The sequence below is a fragment of the Dendrobates tinctorius genome, unplaced genomic scaffold (genome assembly GCF_039654945.1).
Source record: "Dendrobates tinctorius isolate UK_male_01 unplaced genomic scaffold, ASM3965494v1 ptg000128l, whole genome shotgun sequence".
NCBI classification, from domain to species: Eukaryota; Metazoa; Chordata; class Amphibia; order Anura; family Dendrobatidae; genus Dendrobates; species Dendrobates tinctorius.
The window spans coordinates 6,676,961-6,702,594 of record NW_027361796.1 but is presented as its reverse complement, the minus strand read 5'-3'; the positions used below and the strand labels follow the sequence as shown (position 1 = coordinate 6,702,594).

Genomic DNA, 25,634 nt, shown 5'->3' with positions numbered 1-25,634 from the left:
GTTTGGTCCTCCAATGTAACCATCAAATACTATCGTAGCCTTACCATAGTGCTTTAGTGTGAAAGATGCATAGTCTTCAGCGATTGAACGATATGTCTTTCCTTCTGACCACTTCAGTCGATGGAGAAGAGAACCTCCATCAAGAACATAATGTTCCACTTCTGGTACATCCTTGAGTACTGCGTCATCTGAACTCTGTTCTTTTATAGCAGCCATCAGTTGTGCTTTGTTTGGTTTGCGTAAGAGATGTTTTGCCTCAAAGAGGGATGGTGGGTATGGTGAAAGTTCATAGGCCATCACCTCATCAAGGGAAAGATCAGCAGTTTGAGACACCACAAGAAACCTTTGGAACAAAAGAGCGGGGTCTATTGTTTTGTCCTTAGCAACGTCAATAGCCTCACTGGATGCCAGGGTCTTGGCTTTCATTGACCGCTTGTACTTAACAGAAAACAGTGATTGACCCTCCATTGTTACCACAATTTCTCTGCCAATGGTGAACAGGATAAGGACATTCACATCCTTATTTGCATTGAAACCGGTGATAATGTTGTGAAGAAACACTTCATCAGAGAAAGGTGAAAAGGTCCCGAGTTTATCTGCAATTTTCTCCAGCTCTTCACGATCTCTTCTCGTCCTTGACGTTCTTGCCTCCTTGTGTTGTTCACTGGTGACAAAGCTCTGGCGAGTGAAACCCTGCATTGCATCACTGTAGGAAGAGGACACTGGCACAGACAGTCCACAAGGCTCTCTGATGTTCGGACATTCCACTTCCTCTGGTGAGTCCTCCTGCAGTTTTTAGGGAGTGCATCAGTACTTGCTCGATGACTAAGTCGCAACCCAGGCCTGCCCAGTACTGATCAGTCCGCCTTACAACATGCAAGCCATTCATAAATCTATGGAAGACTGGCATATCATCTTCCAGAGTGGTCATAGACTGGAGGTAAAGGTAGGCGGCCTTCACATAATTCCCATGCCCAGCAGCTGCAAGAATGGGCAAACATTCGGCTACAGCATGAAGGTGCATCAGCCAGGGTCCTGTATGATCGGCCTCGATAAGCTCCCTTGCAATTCCAACCATCTGTTGGTAATTCAGCCGTAGTTTACTGGTGCGAGAGTGAGTGGATAATCCGTTTCTGTTGGTGAACAAGAGGTGGACAATTTCACTAAGGCAGGTAGAAGTGATAACTGAATTCAAGTCATCACTCTCCCCTGTCAGTGTCCGAGCATACTACTGCTCAAGTTCTTGCAACAGGTCTGCAAAACCGGGATGGTCGCAAAGTACTTTGTCTGCAACTTGCTGAGTAAGACCCTGATCAAGGAGGAGATGGCCACGAACTGCACGCTGAACTGCCTTTCCATTCATGATGTGTTGCACAGCATTGTCACCGTAAATTGTTCCCAAGATCTCTTTGATTCCACTCCCATCCATCAACGTTCCTATGGCACCTATAAGATTCATCAATGTGTGGAAGCTCCCGAGCATCAGGACAACATCTCGAACCGGGCTGTCTTCAGGCACCTCGTGTTTGATTTCTGACGCTTTCCAGTACTGTAGAGTGGCTGATCGAATGTAACAACTGCAGCGGATCGGTGTTTATCAGCAAGGTGGCACAGATACTCAAGAGTAGAGAAGATGCATGACTTGTCTCCGGAATACATGTCAATGATGGGCAGGAAGATTACCGAAGACGACCCCGGATGATCACAGTCTTTATGTAGCATGTGCATCATTCCATTCCCGCTTGGTGCAGGCTGTTTGAAGCGTAAAGACATCTCCCACGATACATCAACGCGATGGTCAATGGCGTCGAGAAATGGCAAGGGCTTGAATTTTATGTTTCGGTGAGTGTGTTTTGCGAAACGGTATTCCCTTACATCAACTCTGCTTTGTTCAACTATCTCCAAGTCCGCAGTCTTCCGTCTGAGAACAGTGCGACTGACCTTCCTTCCTGGAGTCACAGTAGCTACCATCCCCATGCCGTGGAAAGTCCCCTTCCCATCTAACGTGATGATATTATGATCGACGTTGTCCGCAGTGAACAGCAGTGCCGTATCCAGTCTGTCTATGGTACCACCGAGTACATCCTGGTGTTATGATTGAGTCACCGTAGGAGGCAAAAACAGAAATGCTAGCTAAGTCCAGAAAACCAGAGAAGTTGGCAGCTATCGGATTGCAGACCCCTGAACCTATCAACACAACTAGCAGTAGCCGTGGGGGGTTCCTACGATGCCCTAGACCCCTCGATCACAGCCGGAGAAATAGCTAGGCCTAAAGAAAGAAAGGGGAAAACTAAACTGCCCCAGAGCAGACCCCAAAGCAATAGGCAGCCCCCAACATATAATGACGGTGAAGCAAGATGAAAACACTAACACAGGCAGAAAGATAGACTGAGCAAAGACGGGGCCCAATCTAGCTAGATAGAAAAGGACAGGAAGGCTGCTGTCTGCAATCCGTGAAAAACCCTATGAAAATAAGAGCCAACAGACTGACAGTGAAAAAGGCCCTGAAGACGCTAGGCTTCAAAAAAGCTATGTCAGTACTCAGGAATATTCTGAAGACAGAGCTACAGGCAAAAGGAGATTCAGCTCACCCCAGCAGGGAATGGCAGAATCCAGAAAAGCAAGGAAAACAAAACACTAATGCAAACAGGCAAAGCAGAAAAACTTAGCTTAGAGGAGCAGGAATCAGACTGGTGTCCTAGAAGTCCACAGAGAAATCACCCGCAGGGCAGAAGGGCGTCGACAGCCTTATATCCAGTCCGTGACTCCACTCAGCCAGTCATCCTCATAAGGTTCAGGTGCCTGATAATCAGGCTCATTACCTTCCTTCAACAGAATAGGGAGTTCACCAGACCTCAGTGACGAAGGGGAAAATGAACTCACAACATCCTGGCCAGCAGAAGCGGCAGGGTTTTCCTCGAATCGCTGAACTTCCCAATATGTTGAACAATATCCCATGGCTGGGAGACTGTCTACAAGAAATCGAGACCTGAAATGATGATGGAGCTGGACTGCTAACTCAAGATGCAATGGAGCTACTACAGCCCTGGGACGTACACCCTGAACAACTGATTGTCCAATGCTTGCGACCTTCCTGTGAATGTCCTTTTCAACGAAGAGGGTTTCAAGCAAGCAAAGCAAACTCAGTGGGAGATAATCTAAGGCAGACTGACATTCAAGCGAAGAAGTCTTGGGATATTCATCGGTTGAAGATGGGATCTTAGACTTGATATCGCTCTTGATTAGTTTGGCTGCAGTCTCTATGATGTCTCTCTTCTGGGCTTCTTCATCCGTTTCCTGACTACAGAAATAGTCCCTCAGGATTATTCTGGTCTTTTCACAGAACGTTACAATGTTAGGCAACCCTTCACACTCTGCTATGAATAGCGAATCGCCATACCTCTCCTCCAGCCTATACCTCAGCAATTTATTACTATTGGCAGCACTGTGTCCTACAAGATACTCCGTCATTTTCTTTGCAAGATCTGTGACAGTCAGTTGCTCTTCATCGTTGTCCTCGAGAAATGCACACATTCTCAAGAACGCTTGCTCTTGGTCCATGTTCATCGGCCTCCCTACCTTCCGCGGTTTCTTTGTAGTAGATCCACCACCATGACACATAGGAATTCCGTAATTTGTCCGAAAGTTAATGTCACATGAACGATGATACAGACAGTCTGCAGCATGTAAGTCCTTCCCAAAGTACGTGGTTCTCCCTTGAATGGTGATTGCCCAGTCATCATTACGCTGTTTGCAATGTGACAAGATGGACCTTACAAATCCATCCGTTTTAACAAAGCTATAGTCATCGAAATCACTACTAGATCTTGTCTTCACCACTTCATGTCCACAGAACAAACACTGCTTCGTGCTATCATAGGATCCAGTAGACACCCGTGTACCTCTCTTGGCAGGTGAACAATGTACAGAAGTAGCTTTCTTATGCAAGTCTATTTGCTTCTTGTTTATGTAGTTCATACGACATCTCTTGTGCACCAGTGCTCCAGCAGCTACCACAGTGCTAATGCCCCTCTCAATACTGGCTTTATTGATCCCTTCAGCTCCTTTCGCACCAATCACCACTCTTTCTCCGTCATCTTCTACTTCATGGCTGCATAAGGGGCAAGTTTCTTGACTTTCCATCATTATCAGCTCTGTAAAAGGAGATAAATCGTTAAATAATAAATATAATAGTAATAATTGTAAAAAAAATATGATAGACACTGAAAGGCGAGTCGCATTTAACATTTTACAGCTTTGACGGCCATATTCTTTGACGTCACATTTGGACCCTTTGTGGTAACCCTATCTTGGTAAACTTTTAGTATGTTTTTCCCTACATATAATACTACCAATAAAAAACAATAAAACGCTTTCTTGGAATTTGTTCAGGGTAAAGGATTTTTTTTAATCGTATTTTGACTGGACTACCCTCTGAGTGTGAGTGGGCTGCACAGAAACACTCGGGGGGGCTGGATGTGGCCCGCGGGCTGCAGTTTTCCCGGGCCTGCTCTAGTATAGATAATGAAGGTTCCTCGCATCCATCACATATGAGCACCGTTGTGTATAATGGAGCTATCTCGCATGTGTAACGTGCTCCAGTGTAGAGGTTCCTTACATCCGTGACATCTGCGCTCCAGTATTTATAATGGTGCTTCCTCACATTCGTGATATCTGCTCTGTTGTGTATAATGGAGGTTCTTCAAATTCATAACGTGTGCTCCGTTGTGTATAATGAAGGTTACTCGCATGTGTAACACGTGCTCCAGTGCAGAGGTTCCTCACATAATGATGGTTCATCGTGACATCTGCTTCGGGGTGTGTGTATAATGGAGGTTCCTCACATCATATCACGAATGTGCTCTGATGTGTGTAATGGAGGTTTTATTACGTGTCACAAGTGCTCGGTTGTGTATAATGGAGGATCCTCACATCCTGTCACACGTACTCCGCTGTGTACTGATGATTTGCATCGCTGTTGTTTTTATGATTTGAGTATGACATTTGTATTTTATTTCCCCTCTACTTGCCGATCTTTGTGTCTAAGCTTCATTGGCAGTAGTAGCAAGGAGGACATTCTGCAGTAATACTGAGCAGTGCGACTGTTAAAGGAGTTGTGTGGCCCTAGGATACAAGTCTGTAGTCACTTTATGCGAATGATCAAGATTCTTCAGAGCTTGCGGCGGTCATGTGACTGCAAGCATGCAATTTAGATTCTTCCGGCCACATTCCAACTAGACATGTCCAGTCTCGTGCAATACGCTTGCATAGAGTAAGTCTGCACGTCTAGTCGGCTTGTGACTGCATGTATGCAAATTACATACTTGCAGTCACGCGCCCACGCTCCTGGAACCGGAGAATCTTTGCAGTGCACTTTCTGTGAGGATTCACAAGTCTGCAGTTAGGGTACAAATCTGCAGTCACTCTAAAGGGCCTGTCACACTAAGCGATATCGCTATAACTTCACTGTTTTTTGTGACGTTATAGCGATATTGCTGGCGATATCGCTATATCTGATACTTACCCCCGACCGCTCCCCCGCTGGTTATCGCTGATCGCGCGAGAATGTCCTGGGCCGTTTCCCGTCGGGCGCTTCCTGTGGCGCCGACGAGCAACGCGTGGACGCGGGTGGGAGGACGTCAGGATCGCCTCGTCTGACAGGTAAGTAGTGACCCCCGACCCCTGCGATGTCGCTGGTGAGATCTTCCTGTGTGGCAGCTCACTAGCGACCACTTAGCGATGTACCAGCGATCCTGACCGCGTCATATCGCTGGTCGGGATCGTTGGTACATCGCTAAGTGTGACAGTACCTTAAGGACGGTCAACCTTTTAATCCAGTACGGGGGTAAGAAGAAACAGGTATTAAGGCCCTTTTACATTTAGCGATGCACCAGCGATCCGACCAGCGATCCGACCCGGTCAGGATCGCTGGTGCATCGCTAAATGATCGCTAGTGAGCTTTCATACAGAAAGACCTCACAGCGATGCAGCAGCGACGCAGCGCACGATACTTACCATTCACACACAGCGATCCTGACGTCCTCCCGCCCGCCTCCACGCGTCGCTCGTCGTCACAGCAGGAAGTCTTAGCAGGAAGCGCCCGACGAGAAATGGAGCCGGACATTCTCGCGCGATCAGCGATGGACAGCGGGGGAGCCGGTCGTTGGTAAGTATCACACATAGCGATATCGCTAGCAATATCGCTATAACGTCACAAAACCAGTGACGTTTTAGCGATATTGCTAGCGATATCGCTTAGTGTAAAACCCCCTTTAGAAAACAGGTGCACGTTATCTGTATCTGCCTCTCTAGGCCGCATTTAGCCTAATCTCTTAACGAGCTAATAATCCTTCTCTCTTCCAAACTGATCTTGGTGTTGGTGGGGATGAAAAAAGTGACAGATAAGTGATCAAAGGGCCATTTTTCTTTAATAAGATATAGAAGAAAATTTCTTATCTTCACCTTTTACTATTGATTTATGGAAATATAAATTTAAACTACTGTTCCTATTTAAAGTTTTTCCATGTCCAGCGCCTTGTCATGGACATTTTTTAGAATGCAAACTTTGTTCTCCTGATCGCTCTTTTTCGTGAGAAGTCAATAAATGGATCTTATTCTACAGGCTTCATTGACACTACAGTTTTACAGTTTCACACTTGGGGATTATATTGTATTTCCTGACTAGGTCTTCCACCTACAACACAATGAATACTACTACAGAGTTCCACCTGTTCTGCAGCAGCTGGCTTTTCAGGTTTCAGGAGATTATCAGATTTTATGAGACACACCTATGTTGCATGATAAGCATAACTTTCTGCTATTATTTATTCCATTATATCAAGGGTGTTGTTTCTTGGATTGCTTGGGAAATATTTCATAAAGATCCCTCCCTATTACTGTATGACTTTATACTTGGAGGATCTGACTCCAGGTCAAAAGTGGTTACACTTGCTCTTGTAATATTCTCTTTTTGAGTGTTTTCTTTTTACTTTATTTTTCTAAATCTGCCATACATTTCAAAGAATATGGGCCCTTTTATTTTGTGTCAGTTATGGTGTTCACTAAGGGGGCAGGTCTCGCAGGGTAGTGATGCAAAGCATCCTATAGACACAGTCCCGTATCCATGTGTTTCTTCTGTTTTACTTTTTTTTTTCTCCGGGTCATTCTAGTTGCAAATGTTGTTTTATTTCTCTTGTTTTTTTTTTTTTTTTTTGCGAAAGCAGGTGGAATAAACTTTATTTTTATCTATTGACTCTTACCAATGGATCAGTTAAAAATGGAGGAAACTCTGATGGAACTCTGAAGTACAAAGCTTGTCTTCCGTGTTTCATCAGTTTTACATGGATCCCCATAGATTTTAATAGCCCTTCTGATTCACAAAATGGATGACAATAAGACATGCCCTGAGTCTCACGGACGAGGAGGCACTGATTCATTTCTAAAACTAATGTGTGTATGGATTAATAAAACTCTATGGGGGTGTGTGTGTGTGCGTGGGGGGGGGGGGGGCGGATGTAGGTGTGAATGCAAGAGTTTCCAAAATTTTAGCACTTTTTATCTAAAGTAACGACGTGTCCCCTCCGCTCCATGCACATTTCGTTTGAACTTTTGGCCACACTATGTCATGTATTACTGGGTATATTTATAGCAGTGCCATATAGTGCCATTAGTACTGGCCTCTGAATACACTATGCCTCCTGAAGAAGTACAAACGAAACGTGCGTTGGGGCTTCGGGGACACGTCTGTTACTTTATATCTACCTCAGTAACTATTCTCTCCTTTCCTTTATCTTGTGCCTATATGGCGGTTAGGTTGCCTTTTTCCACCGCCTGTTCCTGTGATTGCACTATCACTTTGGTTCATTTTATTTGTACATCGCACTATTTTCACTATATGAGCTACATATTCTATGAGCCACCATCTCTATTTACATGACTAGGATTTGAGCAGTACCATATTGATGTCTATGCATATGTTAATTGACCACATGCAACTCTAGGCATTATGACTAAATGGCTTAGTTACCCTAATTAATGACGCTGCTCAGTCTATATTTACTGTTATGTTATATTGATGTGCACTTTATATAGTAACTTGTGTCCCTGCAATTTAGTTCTGAGTGGCCTTTTATGTTCTATTGTGGTTTTTTTTTGCCATTTATCTGATTAAAATTTTAATTTTAAGGATTACACTCTGTGATGGGGGTCTATCCCCTCCTCCTCTTAGTTCTCCGTTTTAAAAGTTCCCTGCTATTATTTTTCTTCGATAAAGCTTAAGCATCTGCCATGATTTTTTTTGGAACAATCCCTTATTCTTAAGTGGGGGCTTAAATCCTTCACTTGTGCATTAAACTGCTCATCACTGTTACTGCATTGTGTAGCCTTACCCCCAATGTAAAGTTGGCTGTTACTACAGGAGTAGCCTACAGTATGAGTAATGACTATCATCACACACGTTTTGTAAATGTTTCTGGTGTTTCTCTGAACTTCTGATATTCAAGACAAAATAGTGATCATGGGAGCAGATATTTACCTGCCACCTATTTCATTGATCAATGCCCTGGTCAATCTCTTCACAGCCCCAAATACATAAGTGGGTCACATCCTCCTGGGAGATCTAAGGTTAGAAAATCACTATGTATTGTGAATCACAGATTTTCCATTTAACTTGTGCATTTGTGTTTCATGTTAAATGGATTTTGGTTCCTTGGGTGTAGAAGAGGTTAACTACCCTATCTATGCTGGTTAGAAACTTCCAGCACCAACTCGCAGCTGTTCCTGATGTGGTCATTTCCTCTCTTTATAAAATCTGGCCAGACTTTTTGCTCCTCGCCAGTGAAAGTTTACTTGCTAGCTTCTTGAGTCGCTGTGCTGAGTTGGAGATCATTGTTGCTGCTTGAGATTGTTGCATGCTGTTTGTGGGTGCATGCTTTCCTCAGGATCCTATTCCCATTTGGTTTGTACATTCCTACCCTTCCCTATATACTTCTACCTTTGAGTGTTCTGTATGTTAGTTGCTTTTTGTTATTCCCGTTTGTCTTGCCTTAATACACTAGCATTTCTGTCACAGGTCTCCTAGCTTAAGGTATAACAAGAGAACAGTAAGGCTGGTGGCCCAAACCTCACTATCCGAGTTACCTTTGGGAGCAGGGATAGTTGGGGTCCCAACCCTAGGGACAGAGCAGGGTCACTTTTCCTATTTATGTACAGTCACAGTGTGACACCAAATTATTGCACTTTAACAGTCAATATATGTTTAAAGGCCACGTGTCACTTGATTCGTACCATGGTCCATAGCCAGATGCAAAGCTAGTCTGGCTCCGCTCTTGGCTGGCTTTTCCCAGCCCCACTCCAGGTGATTTACAGGTCTCTCTATGGCTATGGTCACCAAATGGATCTTCTAACTATGTTTTCATTGAAATGCCCTGTCATTTCTGAAAAACATATACATGCCTGTAGTCATAAAGCCGGTCCCTGATTCATGCTACTCATGGTTTGGGCAGCATAAATCAAGTCACAGGTTCTCTTTTAAAGAAATAATTTTCTTTTAAGATTGTAGCCAGGCAATGTTATACAGTATTCTCCACCCATGTCTGACTGCATAGAGAAAGTATAGCGTTGACCTGAATCTGTCACGGGCATGTGTATAAGAAGAAAAACTGTGCACATTAGATAGATAATTATACTCATGCACAGTAAATGTATCCAAATTTACCCACCACAACATACATGGGAAAGGCTCACCAATACCAAAATGGCCCAAATGGCAGAATTTAATATAATTGACGGACTACATCAGTCATAGGGGTTCCTGGTAGATGGCATTTTTTAATCTCAAGGTCAGCATTGTATTTCATAGGAAGGCTAGTAAATTTTTAACGACTTTTATGTTTTGTACATGTTAATCCCATTATATTCAGTAAATATGGAGATTCATTGAAATGTGATCTTTCTGGCTGAAGTTTGTTATTCTCTTTATGGTTTTTGCAGGGTTTACTTGGAACATATTACCGCTATAGACTCCAGGACAGTAGGGAGTCCTGCAAATGAAATCCTCGCCGTTAACTACATATTGGACAAGCTCAATGAGATAGAAAAGAAGAGCAGCAAGATCCACAAAATTGCAGTGGATATCCAAAGACCTACTGGCTCGTTCAGCATAGACTTCCTTGGAGGTTTTACCAGCTACTATGATAATATAACTAACATTGCTGTAAAATTGGAGCCGGCTCGAGGGTCACAGCATGCTGTGCTAGCAAATTGCCACTTTGACTCTGTAGCCAACACCCCAGGTAAGAATGACATAATTTGAGTATATGGAAGGGTCACTTTTGGCAGAAACGTTTGTAATGTCATGATCCTCTCTGAAAGTATCTGCTGAATTTTAGTACAACTTTGGATTCTTTTAATTCATACTTCAATACATGCAAGATGGTCTAGGGAACACTGTGAGTGAACATCAAACTCAAAAAATATAAAAATAAGTCTGTTGAAGCAGAGCTCCATGCAGAACCTAAAAATTAATGTGTAACTTTGTATTATCTCAAACCATTACACAGTGGTTCAGGTGAGCTGGTGTGGTTGGTGCTGACAAGGTAGAGACTGTGACAATGTAGTCAGGTTTTTTAGTTTTTGTTTTGTCTTTTTCACTTTTTTCCTGATATTTACATTGCTTAAAAAAAATAATGGGTCACTTAAACATCACAGTATAACCCAAAGTGAATTACATTAATTACATTTTAGGGATATAAATCTGTCCAGTTGGGGATCATAAGTGGTTTTCAAACATTGTCACCTGCTTTGGTGCAAATGAAAGTGACAGTGTACTGAAGAGGAAATGGCAGGACATCCCCCAAAAAGGAAATGATTTTGGCTGGTGATGGTCACAGACCATTAATATCCCTATCTTTCCTGACCGATTTTAGTTTTAATTTTTGCAAATGTCTTGCCATTGCGGGTAGCATGAGGCAGTACCTGCGGCCCATTCTGGTTGAACCTGTAGTCCAATTTATTACATCCATACATGCCATCCCAATATTTGCTATATCTCCCAGCACAGTTTAAAGAGCAGGCAGCAGGTACCAGTACGTGGGCCTTTACATGAGATGAGTCAGACAGGCCCATTAGAAGGTATCAACCCAGAAAAGGGACTGGTATTTGATCTGTTGTATAAGAAGGATCATCACCACAGCCCTACAAAATGACCTATAATGGGTTACTATTGTGCATGTTTCTAACCACACTGTCAAAAACCGACTTCATCAGGGTGACATCAGGACCCATTGTCCTTTCGTGAGACATGTGCTCACAGCCGTGCATTGGGTAGCTCAATTGACAATTGCCAAAGAAGACCAGAATTGTGAGGTCTGCCATCGGCACTCGGTAATCTAAAGTTGAGAGCAAGTTCACAATGAAGACGTTAAAAAAATAAGCCTGGAGATTCGGCAATCAACGTTGTGCTTCCTGTAACATCTTCCAGTCACACCAATTTAAAGGTGGGGTGAGTGATTGTCTGCGAGGCATAACTTTGGTGGGTCACATAAACATCCAAAAGATGGATAACTGCACCCTGAATTTTGGGTACCTTTGGAGAAATCCTTAGAGCCATTGTCAGACCTTACAATGTTGCAGTGGTTCCTGTGTTCCTACTGATGAAGGACAATGCTGGACCTCGTGGCCAAACTGATTGGGCAGTTTCTGGATTATGAAGACAGTGATGCAATTAACCTGCCCTCTTGTTGCCGAGACCTTAATACAATTGAAAACCACTAGGATATTGACTGCCACAGACTACAGGAAATCACTGATGCAATGATCCAGGTCTGGGAGGAGATCTCCGTGGACACCATTAATAGTCCTCATCAGGTACATGACCAGACATAGTTGGGAATGCATACAGGAAGGGGCATACACACAGTCACATTTTGAGTTGTCATGATGAAATTTATGCACATGGTAGTATCCAATCACTTTACATTTTTTACTTTTTTTGCTGGGTGATTTGGAATCCAGCCTGTAATTGGTTGATAACTTTAATTTACATTTACCGTTCATCCATCAATTTTATTTTTTGCAACTTACACAATTTATTTCTGTGAAACTTTTCAATTTAAATATTAGATTCGGAAACAAAATATTCAAATACATGAAGCTGTCACGCTTGGGTCGGGAGAGCCGTCGGCCAGTCCGTGCACTGCGTTCCAACCTCGGCATGATTTATAAGACCTTCTGACTGCACCTTTGCCCAACATTATTAATCTTATTATGCTGACTTACAATACAACCAATAGGAGAACTGACCCTTTTGTCACATTCTTTATAGATTAAGAATACCCCAAGTCTTGTTTATGAGGATTAATAAAAGTCTGTAAACTGACATTTGGCTGTGTACAATCAGGTAGTTCTGTTTTAAACCGTAGCAGAACCAGAAACTTTGAGACAATGGGTCTGATTCATCATCGTCTTAGAACAATTTTCACTCCAGAAAAAAAATGCAAATAGTGACTTTTTGCACTTTATTCAATTTTTTTAATGTTCTCCTTTTTTAAGTTTATTGTTTTATTATAGCGCCATTTATCCTATGGCGCTTTACATGTGAGGAAGGGTATACATAATACAATACGAGTGCAATAATCTTAAAGAATACAAGTTACGACTGGTACAAGAGGAGAGAGGACCCTGCTCGCGAGAGCTCAGTCCATAAGGGATGGGTGAGGTAACTTGGCATTGTCCGTTTTTTTTTGTTTTTTTTTGACATTCTGGGCATGTTTATCGTCATTCACTCATCCAAATGTTTTCGCCTAATTCATCATTTGAAACTTTTTGTACAATTGTACGCCTGTGCTATATCGGAGTACAAAATCTATCTACTGTAACTTTATTTTTCTGTAGTTGAATAATAACGTGCAACATTTTAAAGGATCATGTGCCTTTTTACTCTATATAGAAAGGGGAAATTTGATTTTGCACAATATTCTTCAACCAACAGGTGCCGTTTAGAAGAATTTGATGTAAAAAAAAAAAAAGGGAATAAATATTATAACAAAAAAAGAAAAGTAATTTTAAAAAGACGCATAATGATGAGCCAGGGCTTATAGCTGTATTCCATACTCCACTGGAATCCGTTCCTTCTAAAAATTCCTTCCGTAACTCTTGCTTTTTGGTGTATGCACTACTTTCACCTCTCATGATCATAATGTGACGTTACTCTCAGATAAACAATGTAATATTACTGTAGGTGCCAGTGATGATGCCGTGAGCTGCGCTGTTTTGCTTGAAATCCTGAGCTCCTTGTCGAGCACATCTGTTCCTCTGAAACATGCAGTCATCTTCCTTTTCAATGGTGCAGAAGAGAATATTTTGCAGGTAATCAGTATCTTCCTTCTTAAGCATACTTTCAGGTATTAAAGGGGTGTTCTTATCTTATAAAGTGATGGCATACTGCTGGGACCCCACTTTCCCAAAATATAAAGAGCAGCCATAAAAACGAGTTTTTTCCTGAATACATTGTGCTAATCCTCGGGTATATACCATTCTAAACTTATGCGGTTGGTAGCGAGGAGCCTGAGGAGCCATGTGCTCCTGAAGAATGAGGATTATATAATTCACGCCTTATTTTCTCCTTCGTCTCATTGGGGGACACAGGTACTGTGGGTGTATGCTACTGCCACCTGGAGGCTGACACTAAGTGAACAAAAAAAGGTTAGCTCCTCCGCCGCCGCATACACCCTCGCCCCGATTGCGGGCGGAAACAAGTTTTTTGCTTAGTGTCCTTTGGAGGCACACACGTCTGGATGTCTCCAGACTATTTTTTTTTTTCTTCCCATGAAGATGAGACAGGGGCGACGGATTCTATTGAAAGGGTCCGATCTCCCCAAACCATCAACAAGCGAGCACGCCTTGAGTATCGTCTCCGCGTATCCTTTCCCGCAAATGTGGGACATATCTGGGTCTTTTTCCCCAGACTTCTGTTTTTCTTTTTTATTTTATGAAGATAAGACAGGGGCAACGCATCCTATTGAAAGGATCCGATTTCTCCAAACCATCAACGAGCGAGCACGTGCGAGTATCCCTCCACGTATCCTCTCCCGCGACGTGGGACATACTGCCGGATTTAGCCCTGCCCACCCCTAGGTATTGAAACCATGGGCTTGCACAGAGGCACAAGACTAGTCTGTGCGGCCCCCACTGCTCCACCAACGCCAGACAGCGGTGCTGCATGGAGGCGGACGGTCCCTCTCCTCGCCCCTGCAGGGGGGACGGAGCTAGGATGCCTGCACCGTCCAAAAAATTATCCCATCCCCTCTACCTGCTGCGCTGGATCTGTAGTGGAGGTTATCGCAGGTATGGAGGACTGGGGAGGGCCCTGCGGCAGCGTTCCGAGAGCTCCTTTGAGAAGGCTCGAGGCGGAAGGTTGTGTTCACCTAGTCCACAGCATTTCCTTTCCTCCCTCCTACCCTACCCCCCCAGCGCGGATGTCGGTCCATGGAGCGGCTCAGAGAAGGGCCGGCGGGATCGCCATGGTTGCGGGGCCGCCAGCGCACGCGTGGCAGGCAGGGGTAGAAATTTAGGCCGCGGGTGGAAGTCCCGCCCCCGGCGTGATGTCATTTCCGGCGCCGCCCCCCGTGGCTAGGGCGGACGCGAACAAATTGAGCCCCCGGTCTCATTAGAGGGTAGGCCGCGACCGGGAGAGGACGTCTCGGCCTACTCAAGGGAGAAAGGAGAGCGCAGCGCAGAGGCAGCGGCAGGAGCACGTGGGGACACAGGATCAGGGTAAGGGCGACCCCCGACCCTAGAGCCGTGCTACGTGCGATAAGGGGGGGTTGGTTTCCTCCTCCTCCCTTCCGTCAACCCTCTTATAGAAAGCAGAGGAGGTTATTGAGCCTGACAGCAATATGACCGCAAAAGGGAAATCGCACACGTTTCTTTATGCCGCATGCATTTCCTGTGGGTCTAGTTTTCCACGAGCGCAGAGTAAAAAAGTATGTGAAGCCTGTGACTCCGAACGCGCCCAGGAGCCCTCCCCTGCGTCGGAGCCCAGGGGTCTGGATCCCCTGGAATGGACTTTATCGCTTTCACGGTCTATGGCATCGCTAACGAAGGCGATCGAGACCCTTTAGGCCCCAGATAGGAGCAGAGGTGGCGGCTCGCCGATTTGGGAGGGATCATCACCTCACTAGAGCCTCCGGCCTGCAGGGGCCGTACTCTCTCTAGGCAGGCGCATAGGAAAAGAACCCACACTGTCTCTCCGGGCTCGTCCGTTGCTTCGGCATCCGTGAGTACGGCGTCTCGTTCACCATCGCCATTATCCGGGAGCGAGCAGAGTTCAGATAATGACGCAGATGAGGCCCTGGACCTGGATACTCCAGGGTGTCTGGAAACGGTTGACAGTCTCATCGAAGCTGTCAATCAGACTTTGGGTATCGAAGATGACGTCCCCCTAGTCTCAGGTCATAAGGTGTCCTTTAAGAGGGCCAAGCGGCTGCATAGGGTGTTTAACAGTCACCCGGAGTTCGAGGACATAGTACAGCGTCACAGGGAACTACCGGACAGGCGTTTCTCGGTCCAGAAGACGCTGGAAACAAGATATCCGTTTGCACCAGAGTTCTGTAAAAAATGGGCGGAATCTACAGTCGTGGATCCCCCAGTGTCACGCTTGGCCTCGAAGACTTTATTATCGGTACCTAGTGTCTCTTCCATTAAAGACCCCACAGATTGGCTCATAGAAATCTCGGCCCGCTCAGTATATGAAGCATCAGGATCTGCGCTCTCTCCCTCATTTGCAGCGACCTGGGTAGCCAAAGCCATGATGTCATGGTCTGAGTCATTAAATAAGCTCCTGCATGATAGGGACCTGCCGGCGGAGGTGTCAGATAGCAAGTCAGATTGCAATGGCGGGTGACTAATCAATGCCTCCTTAGATGCGGCTAATTGCGCGACACTAGCAGCGGCAAATACAATCGCCATTAGGCGGGCCCTATGGTTGAGAATGTGGCGGGCCGATTCGATTTCCAAAAAATCCTTGACTTCCCTGCCTTATCAGGGTAGTCGCCTATTCGGGGAAAAATTGGACCAACTTATCTCTGATGCTACGGGGGGAAAAAGCAGTTTTCTTCCGCAGCAGAAAATCAAACCACCGTTTCCTCAGGCGCGGTTTCGGGCATTTCGCAACCCTGGGTGGATGGCAGCGGCCAGTTCCGCCGCTCCAGCTTGCTACAACCAAGACAAGGATCGACAGGTCGCATATAGAGCCAACCCGCTGGGCAGGATGCGGGCTCGCCAGCCCAGGTCAAGGGGAGCCAGATCCCAAAAACCCTCAGCTAAATGACTCGGGGCGCCCGTTACCCAAAAAACGACAGGGTAGGTGGCCATCTGCTCCGGTTCTGCCACGTCTGGGTCGCGGTAGCACGCGACGCGTGGGTGACGGAATTGGTGTCGACCGGCGGGTACAAAATAGAATTTGTCAAATATCCTCCAAGATGATTTTTTCTGTCCCGGCTTCCCAAAGTGGATAGCCCGGGCTGAGGCATTGTCGGGAGCCATCGAGGTACTCCAGCTCAACGGGGTCATTGCTCCCGTACCAGAGGATGAGAGGACGCAGGGTTTTTACTCCAATCTGTTCGCGGTCCCCAAAAAGGATGGGACAGTCAGGCCGGTACTGGACCTAAAGCTCCTGAACAGGTTCATCAGAATCAAACATTTTCGGATGGAATCTCTCCGTTCAGTTATTTCGGCCATGGAGCAAGGAGAATTCTTGGCCTCGATCGACGTCCAGGACGCCTACCTGCACGTCCCTATTTTTCCTCCACATCAGAGGTTCCTACGGTTTGCCATCGAGGGTCGGCATTTCCAATTTGTAGCACTACCCTTCGGGCTGGCCACCGCCCCCATAGTGTTCACAAAGGTAATGGCAGTCCCCATGGCCATTCTACACTCTCGGAGTATAGTCGTCTTGCCATACTTAGATGACCTCTTGGTGAAAGGCCCTTCATTTCGGGCATGCGAAGAAAATGTCAGCATTATGCTGGATACCCTAACCCACCTGGGATGGTTGGTCAACAGGAAGAAGTCGTCCCTTGTCTCAGCCCAGAGGATTTCTTTCTTAGGGATGATTTTCGACACCTTCCGAGGGTTGGTAATTCTCCCTCAAGACAAGGCTCTAGCACTCCGGCAAGGAGTCCGGAAGCTTCTGCAACCAGTCCCTCATTCCATTCGGTTTGGGATGAGGGTGCTGGGGAAGATGGTGGCGGCAATGGAAGCGATTCCGTTTGCCCAATTTCATCTTCGTCCCCTACAGCACGCCCTCTTGTCAGCCTGGGACAAGAGCCCATTTACGCTCGATCATCGCTGCCGGTTGTCCTCTCAAGTCAGACAGTCACTACGGTGGTGGATGCTGGATGCCTCCCTTCAGGGGTAACCTTTTCCCCCAGATCAATGGCGGGTGGTCACAACCGAAGCGAGCCTACTCGGTTGGGGAGCGGTTTTCCGCCATCACACGACTCAGGGACGATGGTCGCAACAAGAGGCACGTCTCCCGATCAACTTGTTGGAGATACGAGCGGTGCGGTTGGCGCTGCAGCATTTCCAGCACCTTCTAGCAGGTCGTCCTGTCCGAATTGAATCGGACAACGCCACAACGTTGGCTTATGTAAATCATCAAGGGGGCACGCGCAGCAAGACAACCATGAGCGAAATGGAACACGTGCTTCGCTAGGCCGAGGAGAACCGCTCGGTAATTTCAGCAGTCCACATACCAGGCGTGGAAAACTAGGCGGCGGACTTCCTCAGCCGGCAGGAGGTCGTGCTCGGGGAAAGGGCCCTGCACCCCGAGGTCTTCCAGCAGATTTGCCAGCGGTGGGGAACACTGGATGTGGATCTGATGGCCTCCAGGGTGAACACCAAGATGCCTGTGTTTGTCGCTCGGTCTCGGGACCCACGAGCGATCGCTGTCAATGCGTTGGTTCTACCATGGAACCAGTTTCACCTTCTATACTTGTTTCACCCGCTGCCGCTACTTCCGAGGGTCATCAGGAAAATCAAAACAGAGGGGGTTCCAGCAATTCTGCTGGCCCCAGACTGGCCCCGTCAGGCATGGTACGCGGATCTAGTGCAGCTCCTCGCAGACGTTCCATGGCGTCTGCCAGAGCGTCCAGACTTACTGTCTCGGGGGCAGATCTGCCACCCGAACTTAGGGGCCCTGTGTTTGACGGCATGGCCGTTGAATCTTGGATTCTGACCCAGGCGGGGTTTGGGCGTAAAGTGATCGCAACAATGGTTAGCGCCCGGAAGCCTACCTCGACAAGAATTTACCATCACACGTGGAAGGTCTTCTTTGGTTGGTGTCGAGATCGTGGGGTTGCTCCACTGGTTTTTTTCTATTCCCAACATCTTGGCTTTTCTTCAGTCATGCCTAGACTCAGGGTTGGCCCCGAGTTCCTTTAGGAGACAGATATCAGCCTTGTCTGTCCTCTTCCAGCGAAAAATCGCTACTAATATGCAGGTGAGGATGTTCATCCAGGGGTTCTCGCATATGGTACCTCCCTATAGGGCGCCCCTAGATTCCTGTGACCTTAACCTGGTCTTGAGTGTCCTGCAGGAAGCTCCTTTTGAGCCATTACGGGAAATTTCGTTGTCGTACCTTTCCAGGAAGGTGGTATTCTTGGTAGCCATAACTTCCATTAGGCGAGTCTTGGAGTTGGTGGTCCTATCCTGTAGAGCACCGTTTCTCACCTTCTACAAGGACAAGGCAGTTCTCAGACCAGCTCCCCCCTTTCTGCCGAAGGTCTTGTCCTCTTTTCACATTAATGAGGACATTGTCCTGCCTTCATTTTGCCCAGCGCCAGTACATCAGGTGGAAAAAGCGCTTCACACATTAGACCTAGTGAGAGCACTCAGAACGTACGTGTCGCGGACGGCACCCTTTCACCAGACGGACGCGCTGTTTGTGCTCCCCGAAGGGCGCAGGAAGGGACTCGCAGCCTCAAAGTCGACCATAGCCAGATGGATCCGTCTAACTATTCAAGAGGCACGCCGGTTCCAGCAGGTATCAGAGCGCACTCTACTCGGGCAGTGGGCGCCTCTTGGGTGCTTCGGCGGAGCAGGTATGCAAGGCAGCAACCTGGTCCAGCCTGCACACATTTGCTAAATATTACAATGTGCATACACAGGCTTTGTCAGATACGAGCCTGGGTAGAAGAATTCTCCAAGCAGCAGTGGCGCACCTTTAGACAGGAGGTGCAGGTGGCTTGGATCGGAGAGTCAATCTCCCACCCAGGGACTGCTTTAGGACGTCCCACAGTACCTGTGTCCCCCAATGAGACGAAGGAGAAACATGGATTTTTGTGAGTACTCACCGTAAAATCCTTTTCTCCGAGACGCTCATTGGGGGACACAGCACCCACCCTATGAGCCAGTTGGCGCTTGTTTATTTCCTTTTTGAGATTAGGGTGGCCCTTTTCCAGACATATTGTATTCTGCATTAAGGCTGATTTATTTTTGTGTTCTCCTACTGCTGTTGCACTAAACTGGTTTCCGCCCGCAATCGGGACGAGGGTGTATGCGGCGTAGGAGGAGCTAACCTTTTTTTGTTCACTTAGTGTCTGCCTCCAGGTGGCAGTAGCATACACCCACAGTACCTGTGTCCCCCAATGAGCGTCTCGGAGAAAGGGATTTTACGGTGAGTACTCACAAAAATCCATGTTTCTCAATAGACGGAGCACTGTTAATATACACTCACTGGCCACTTTATTAGGTACACCATGCTAGTAACGGGTTGGACCCCCTTTTGCCTTCAGAACTGCCTCAATTCTTCGTGGCAGAGATTCAACAAGGTGCTGGAAGCATTCCTCAGAGATTTTGGACCATATTGACATGATGGCATCACACAGTTGGCGCAGATTTGTCGGCTGCACATCCCTGATGCGAATCTCCCATTCCACCACATCCCAAAGATGCTCTATTGGATTGAGATCTGGTGACTGAGGAGGCCATTTGAGTACAGTGAACTCATTGTCATGTTCAAGAAACCAATCTGAGATGATTCGAGCTTTATGACATGGCGCATTATCCTGCTGAAAGTAGCCATCAGATGTTGGGTACATTGTGGTCATAAAGGGATGGACATGGTCAGCAACAATACTCAGGTAGGCTGTGGCGTTGCAACGATGCTCAATTGGTACCAAGGGGCCCAAAGAGTGCCAAGAAAAAATTCCCCACACCATGACACCACCACCACCAGCCTGAACCGTTGATACAAGGCAGGATGGATCCATGCTTTCATGTTGTTTACGCCAAATTCTGACCCTACCATCCGAATGTCGCAGCAGAAATCGAGACTCATCAGACCAGGCAACGTTTTTCCAATCTTCTACTGTCCAATTTCGATGAGCTTGTGCAAATTGTAGCCTCAGTTTCCTGTTCTTAGCTGAGAGGAGTGGTACCCGGTGTGGTCTTCTGCTGCTGTAGCCCATCTGCCTCAAAGTTCGACGCACTGTGCGTTCAGAGATGCTCTTCTGCCTACCTTGGTTGTAACGGGTGGCAATTTGAGTCACTGTTGCCTTTCTATCAGCTCGAACCAGTCTGCCCATTCTCCTCTGACCTCTGGCATCAACAAGGCATTTCCGGCCACAGAACTGCCGCTCACTGGATTTTTTTTCTTTTTCGGACCATTCTCTGTAAACCCTAGAGATGGTTGTGCGTGAAAATCCCAGTAGATCAGCAGTTTCTGTAATACTCAGACCAGCCCTTCTGGCACCAACAATCATGCCACGTTCAAAGGCACTCAAATCACCTTTCTTCCCCATACTGATGCTCGGTTTGAACTGCAGGAGATTGTCTTGACCATGTCTACATGCCTAAATGCACTGAGTTGCCGCCATGTGATTGGCTGATTAGAAATTAAGTCTTAACACACAGTTGGACAGGTGTACCTAATAAAGTGGCCAGTGAGTGTATACTGGCTTACTTCATTAGTAAAGTGGAATAGCACTGGACATGTAATGACTGACATGTGAAACATGTAACCATTCGCTTTATTTTCTCTGGACAGGGCAGTCATGGATTCATCACACAGCACCAATGGGCCAAGTTGGTTCGTGCTTTTATCAACCTGGAGGCTGCAGGAGTAGGAGGGAAAGAACTGGTATTCCAGACCGGTAAGAAACATGCTGACATAAATTACTTCTATAACATAACATAATGCTCCGATGCTTTTTTAGCTAAAATGTATTCTACCATGACTTTATCTGACATTAAGTGTGAGTGCTGTATAATAGTATTGGACGGCGCTATACACAAAGGAGGACACTGTATGTAGTAATGAATGTTTGTGTATATAAGGAAGGACACTAATAAGAAGAAAAAAGTATACATAATATGGGAGGTTATTTTAAAAACAAGACTCTTACTGCCATCAGCACTGTACATGTTATGCAGTATAAATTCACAATAAGTACTTACATTTACATCCAATGGCTTATAGGTGACATATAGGAATGGAATAATTTTATTTCTTTTCTTTTTCTTATGCTCCTGACATTTATGATGATTTCTCTTGGCAACTGTTGTCTGCTGGGTTAGTTGCACAAATGGCTTCCACTCCTGGCTATTTTGGCAATTTTGGCAGATCATCGCACCACTGAAAACAATGTTGCATATAAAGTATATGATCCTTTGAATAAAAAAAAATACATTCTGACCCTGCAAAGAAGTATGCCCCATACTGTTACTATATAGTTGGCCACTGTGCACTCCCTATTAGGTATGTAAATTAATTGTTCCCGTTGACTAGAATTTAATTAAACACTTTTCACGCATCTAATAAAAGTATAAATTAGGCACTGTATCTTCCTATTAAGAATAAAAATTGGCCACTGTGCTCTCCCGTCATTAAATAAGTAAAATGATTAGCCACTGTGCTCCTCACCCAGTTAACCCCTTAATGACCAGACCAGTTTTAATTTTTCTGCTTTCGTTTTTCCTTTTCCTTCTTCCGAGAGCCATACATTTTTTTTTTTTTTTTTTTTTTTTTTATATAGTGAAGCCATTTAAGGAATTTTTTTTGGGGGGACGAGTTGTGCTTTTGAATATCATCATTCATATTCCCACATATTTCACTGTATATTGGGAAAAAAATTACAAGTAAGGCGAAATGGCGAAAAAGGACACCATTCCCAGTTTTTTTAGATTTCTTTTTTTTTTGCGTTCACTGTGCATTTAAATTGGCTCAGAAACCTGATTCTCCAGGTCTGTACCGCAATATCAAACTTGCATAGTTTATTTACATGTGTGTATTATTGCTATTACCCATGTTTTGTTTAAACAAACGTGTATCTTTGTGTGTATTAGAAAAACACACAAAAAACGGAAAATTGGACATCATTTCACACAAAACCCAAGAAATAGGCCTGATAAAATTATTGGCAATTTTCTAAAATCAGGGGTAAACCACTTTGTTTCAAGCATATGATGCTCGTTCAAACTCGCCTGTGGCAAGTAACAGGTGTAGGCAACATGAATATCACACCGGTAACAAGATAAAAAGGGGAGATGTTGACTCCATCTTTGCGTTGTGCATCTGTGTATGGCAAGCTAAGCATGGAGAACAGGAAAAGGAGAAAACTTGTCTGAGGTCTTGAGAACCAAAATTGTCCAGATTTTGAACAATCTCAAGGTTCGAAGTCTATCTCCAGAGATCTTGATGTTCCTTGGTCCATCAATAAACATAATCAAGAAGTTTACAACCCATGGCACTGTACAGTGGCTAATCTCCCTGGACGTGGATGGCAAAGAAATATTGACGAAAGGTTGCAACGCAGGATAGTTCCAAAGATATCTAAGCTGTTCTGCAGGCTCAGGGTACATCAGTGTCAGTGCAAACTATTTGTCAACATTTGAATAAAATGAATATCTACTGCAGGAGACCCAGGAGGACGTCACTGCTGACAGATACCTAAAAATGCTAGACCGCAGTTTGCCAAAATGTACATCAGTAAGCTAAAATCCTTCTGTGAAATTGTCTTGTGGACAGATGATGCCAAGATAGAGCTTTTTGGTAAAGCCCAATGTGCAGACACTGGGGGGTCAAGTGGGTTCTCTCGTCCGCTGGCCCGAGACCAAATGGACCAGGGCTCATCCCACTGAACGCCCGCTCTCCTTTCCTGTGGGCACAATACCACTCAGAGAACACAAAATGAGGGTGAAACAGCGCGGCAATACTTTATTGAACCACCATCAGACAATAACATATAGAACAATCTCAGCAAATGCACAAGATGGTGCAAAATTGCAGAGTCTAACCCTTCTGCTGGCTCACCAGGACTTTGGGGCTTCCACGGACAACTATCCCCACCTGTGGCACCCCGCTTTTGGCGAGCACCCACAGAGAGGAGGTAATGACAAGCTTAGGAAGCTGACAGTCCATTGAAGCACGTGGCCAGGTGACCGGATGGTCTCAGCCTGGCTTCTCCAAATGTATCCATGGGTTCAGTGATGGTCAATGGAGCAGATGTGTGTTCTTTTAGCTGGGGTTATGGTCCCCTAAGCTGACATCCTGTAGTATGTCAAATCTGTGTCCCTCTTGATGGAGCCATGTTGTTCTGGTAGAGTGTTCCTTTGTGGAGTAATGGTGTCCTGGCTGTTCTGTCAAGTCAAAGAATGGCTCACTTGACAACCTCTTGTGAGCCCCAGGAGATCAAGTCCTGACACCACTGGAATGGCACCGGCACAGGAAATGATTCTATCTCTATAAAAATCACTTAATTTATGGTGTTAATTTATGGGTTTTTTCTATCACTTTTACTACAGGTCCTGAAAATCCATGGCTTGTTCAAGCCTATTCTGAAGCTGCAGTTCACCCATTTGCATCTGTGGTGGCCCAGGAAATATTTCAGAGTGGCATTATTCCATCGGATACAGATTTCCGTATTTACAGAGATTTTGGAAATATACCTGGTCAGTGGCTTATATAAGACAATACTTAATTATATTTTACGAATGTTTTTAATATACATTGAGGTACAATTCCCTGCGTTAACTGTAGTAAATCTTGTTGACGTTTTAAGGTGTTAAAGGGATTGCTCCCTACTGTACAATCCCGTCTTAATAGGTAAACATATCCACATAAAGTAATAATAATTAAAAATAAAAGAAGCAGCATATACTTACCCCCTGGACTGGTTCTGCTCTTCTTATGTTAACGGTCTGTCTGTCAGCGGTCATATGACAGTCATGTGACTTCTGCAGCCAATCAGTAGCTGTTGATCAGCTGCAGCCTTTTGGTATTCCCTAAGACCGAATATTTGCTCTGACAGAATAGTGAAGTGAATATAACTGATCAGTGGCTGCTGATGGGCTGCAGCAGTCATATGACATAACAGCACCAACCTTAGCAAAAAAATAGCAATTACAGGAGGTAATATTTTTTTCATTTTAATTTCTTTTATATTCATGTGACAAAAGGGGATGTCACCCCCTTTAAAATACCTAAAATGCAGGAGATGCACAGTACCTCCTGCATTCTGTGGTACATGTACATCAGGGAAACTGCGCAGGCAACTAGACCGGCTGCTCAGAAACGTGACCCCCAACCCCATTGAAAACCTTTAGGGTGAACTAGAAGAACTAGAATGGAGATTATGAGCCAAGCTCTCTCATCCAGCATTAACCCCTTCCCGACCTTTGACGCCACATAGGGGTCATGAAAAGTCGTGCCAATACGACCCATGATGCCTGTGTGGCGTCGTGAATTGATTGCCCCCCTGCGGGTCGGGTGACCGGGGTCACTGAAAGGTCACCCGACCTGCCCACAGAGGACCCTGTATAGTTAACCCCAGGGGGTGTGGCTTAGCCCCCATGTGCCTACGATCGCTGTGTTTGGCTGTTTCACTTTTAACAGCCAATCAGAGTGATTGTAATATTTCACCAATGAAATTTGGTGAAATTTTACAATCCAGCCTGGCCGATGCTGCAATAGCATCAGACATGGCTGGAGACACCAATCAGACCCCGACTGACCAGGGCTGTGGAGTCGGTAAGCCAAACCTGCAACTCCGACTCCTCAATTTCCCTTACACCGACTCCGACTCCCACACATATTGCTTATATTTAAGTGAAAAATTTATTGTAGTACAATGTGAACCTCAGACATTTAATCATTTTTATGATCCAATAATCAAGATATTTAGATAGAATAGAATATATATTGGTGTGCTACCCGGTTTTCATTCTTTTTGGTACAGATACGATTTGGATAGACAGATATGGATAAATGGATGGATAGAGCAGATTTCTAATCTGCTTTTGCTATTGAAAACATTATCTATGAGCTCAAAAACCTTTCAGGTGATGCAGTTTTTTAAAAAGATGATCAGCTTTTGCAGCTGAAAAACGTATCCTCAAAAAACACAGGAAAAACGCTGTGTGTGAATGTAGCCTTAGATCAGGAATATAACAGCCATTTATAGGACATTTCATAACTTTCCCAAACTCCTATGAAAAAATATTCAGCACATCCTGCATTGAATTACTGTACCCAATTTATTATATATTTTAGGAGTCGGAGTCGGTCCATTTTATACTGACTCCAACTCCGACTCCACCAAAATGAGCACCGACTCCGACTCCACAGCCCTGCGACT

The 25,634-nt window shown here is 45.4% G+C and overlaps 1 protein-coding gene across 1 annotated transcript in view; it reads left to right on the top strand.

Annotated features, from left to right (window-relative positions):
* Positions 1–25,634, top strand: part of ERMP1 (endoplasmic reticulum metallopeptidase 1) — a 109,566-nt gene that overhangs the window by 22,385 nt on the left and 61,547 nt on the right. Inside the window, exons 2-5 of the mRNA XM_073542648.1 lie at positions 9,991–10,292; positions 13,238–13,365; positions 21,047–21,152; positions 23,803–23,949. Of these exons, the coding sequence (XP_073398749.1) occupies positions 9,991–10,292; positions 13,238–13,365; positions 21,047–21,152; positions 23,803–23,949 (683 nt within the window). The remainder of the gene's footprint in view (positions 1–9,990; positions 10,293–13,237; positions 13,366–21,046; positions 21,153–23,802; positions 23,950–25,634) is intronic.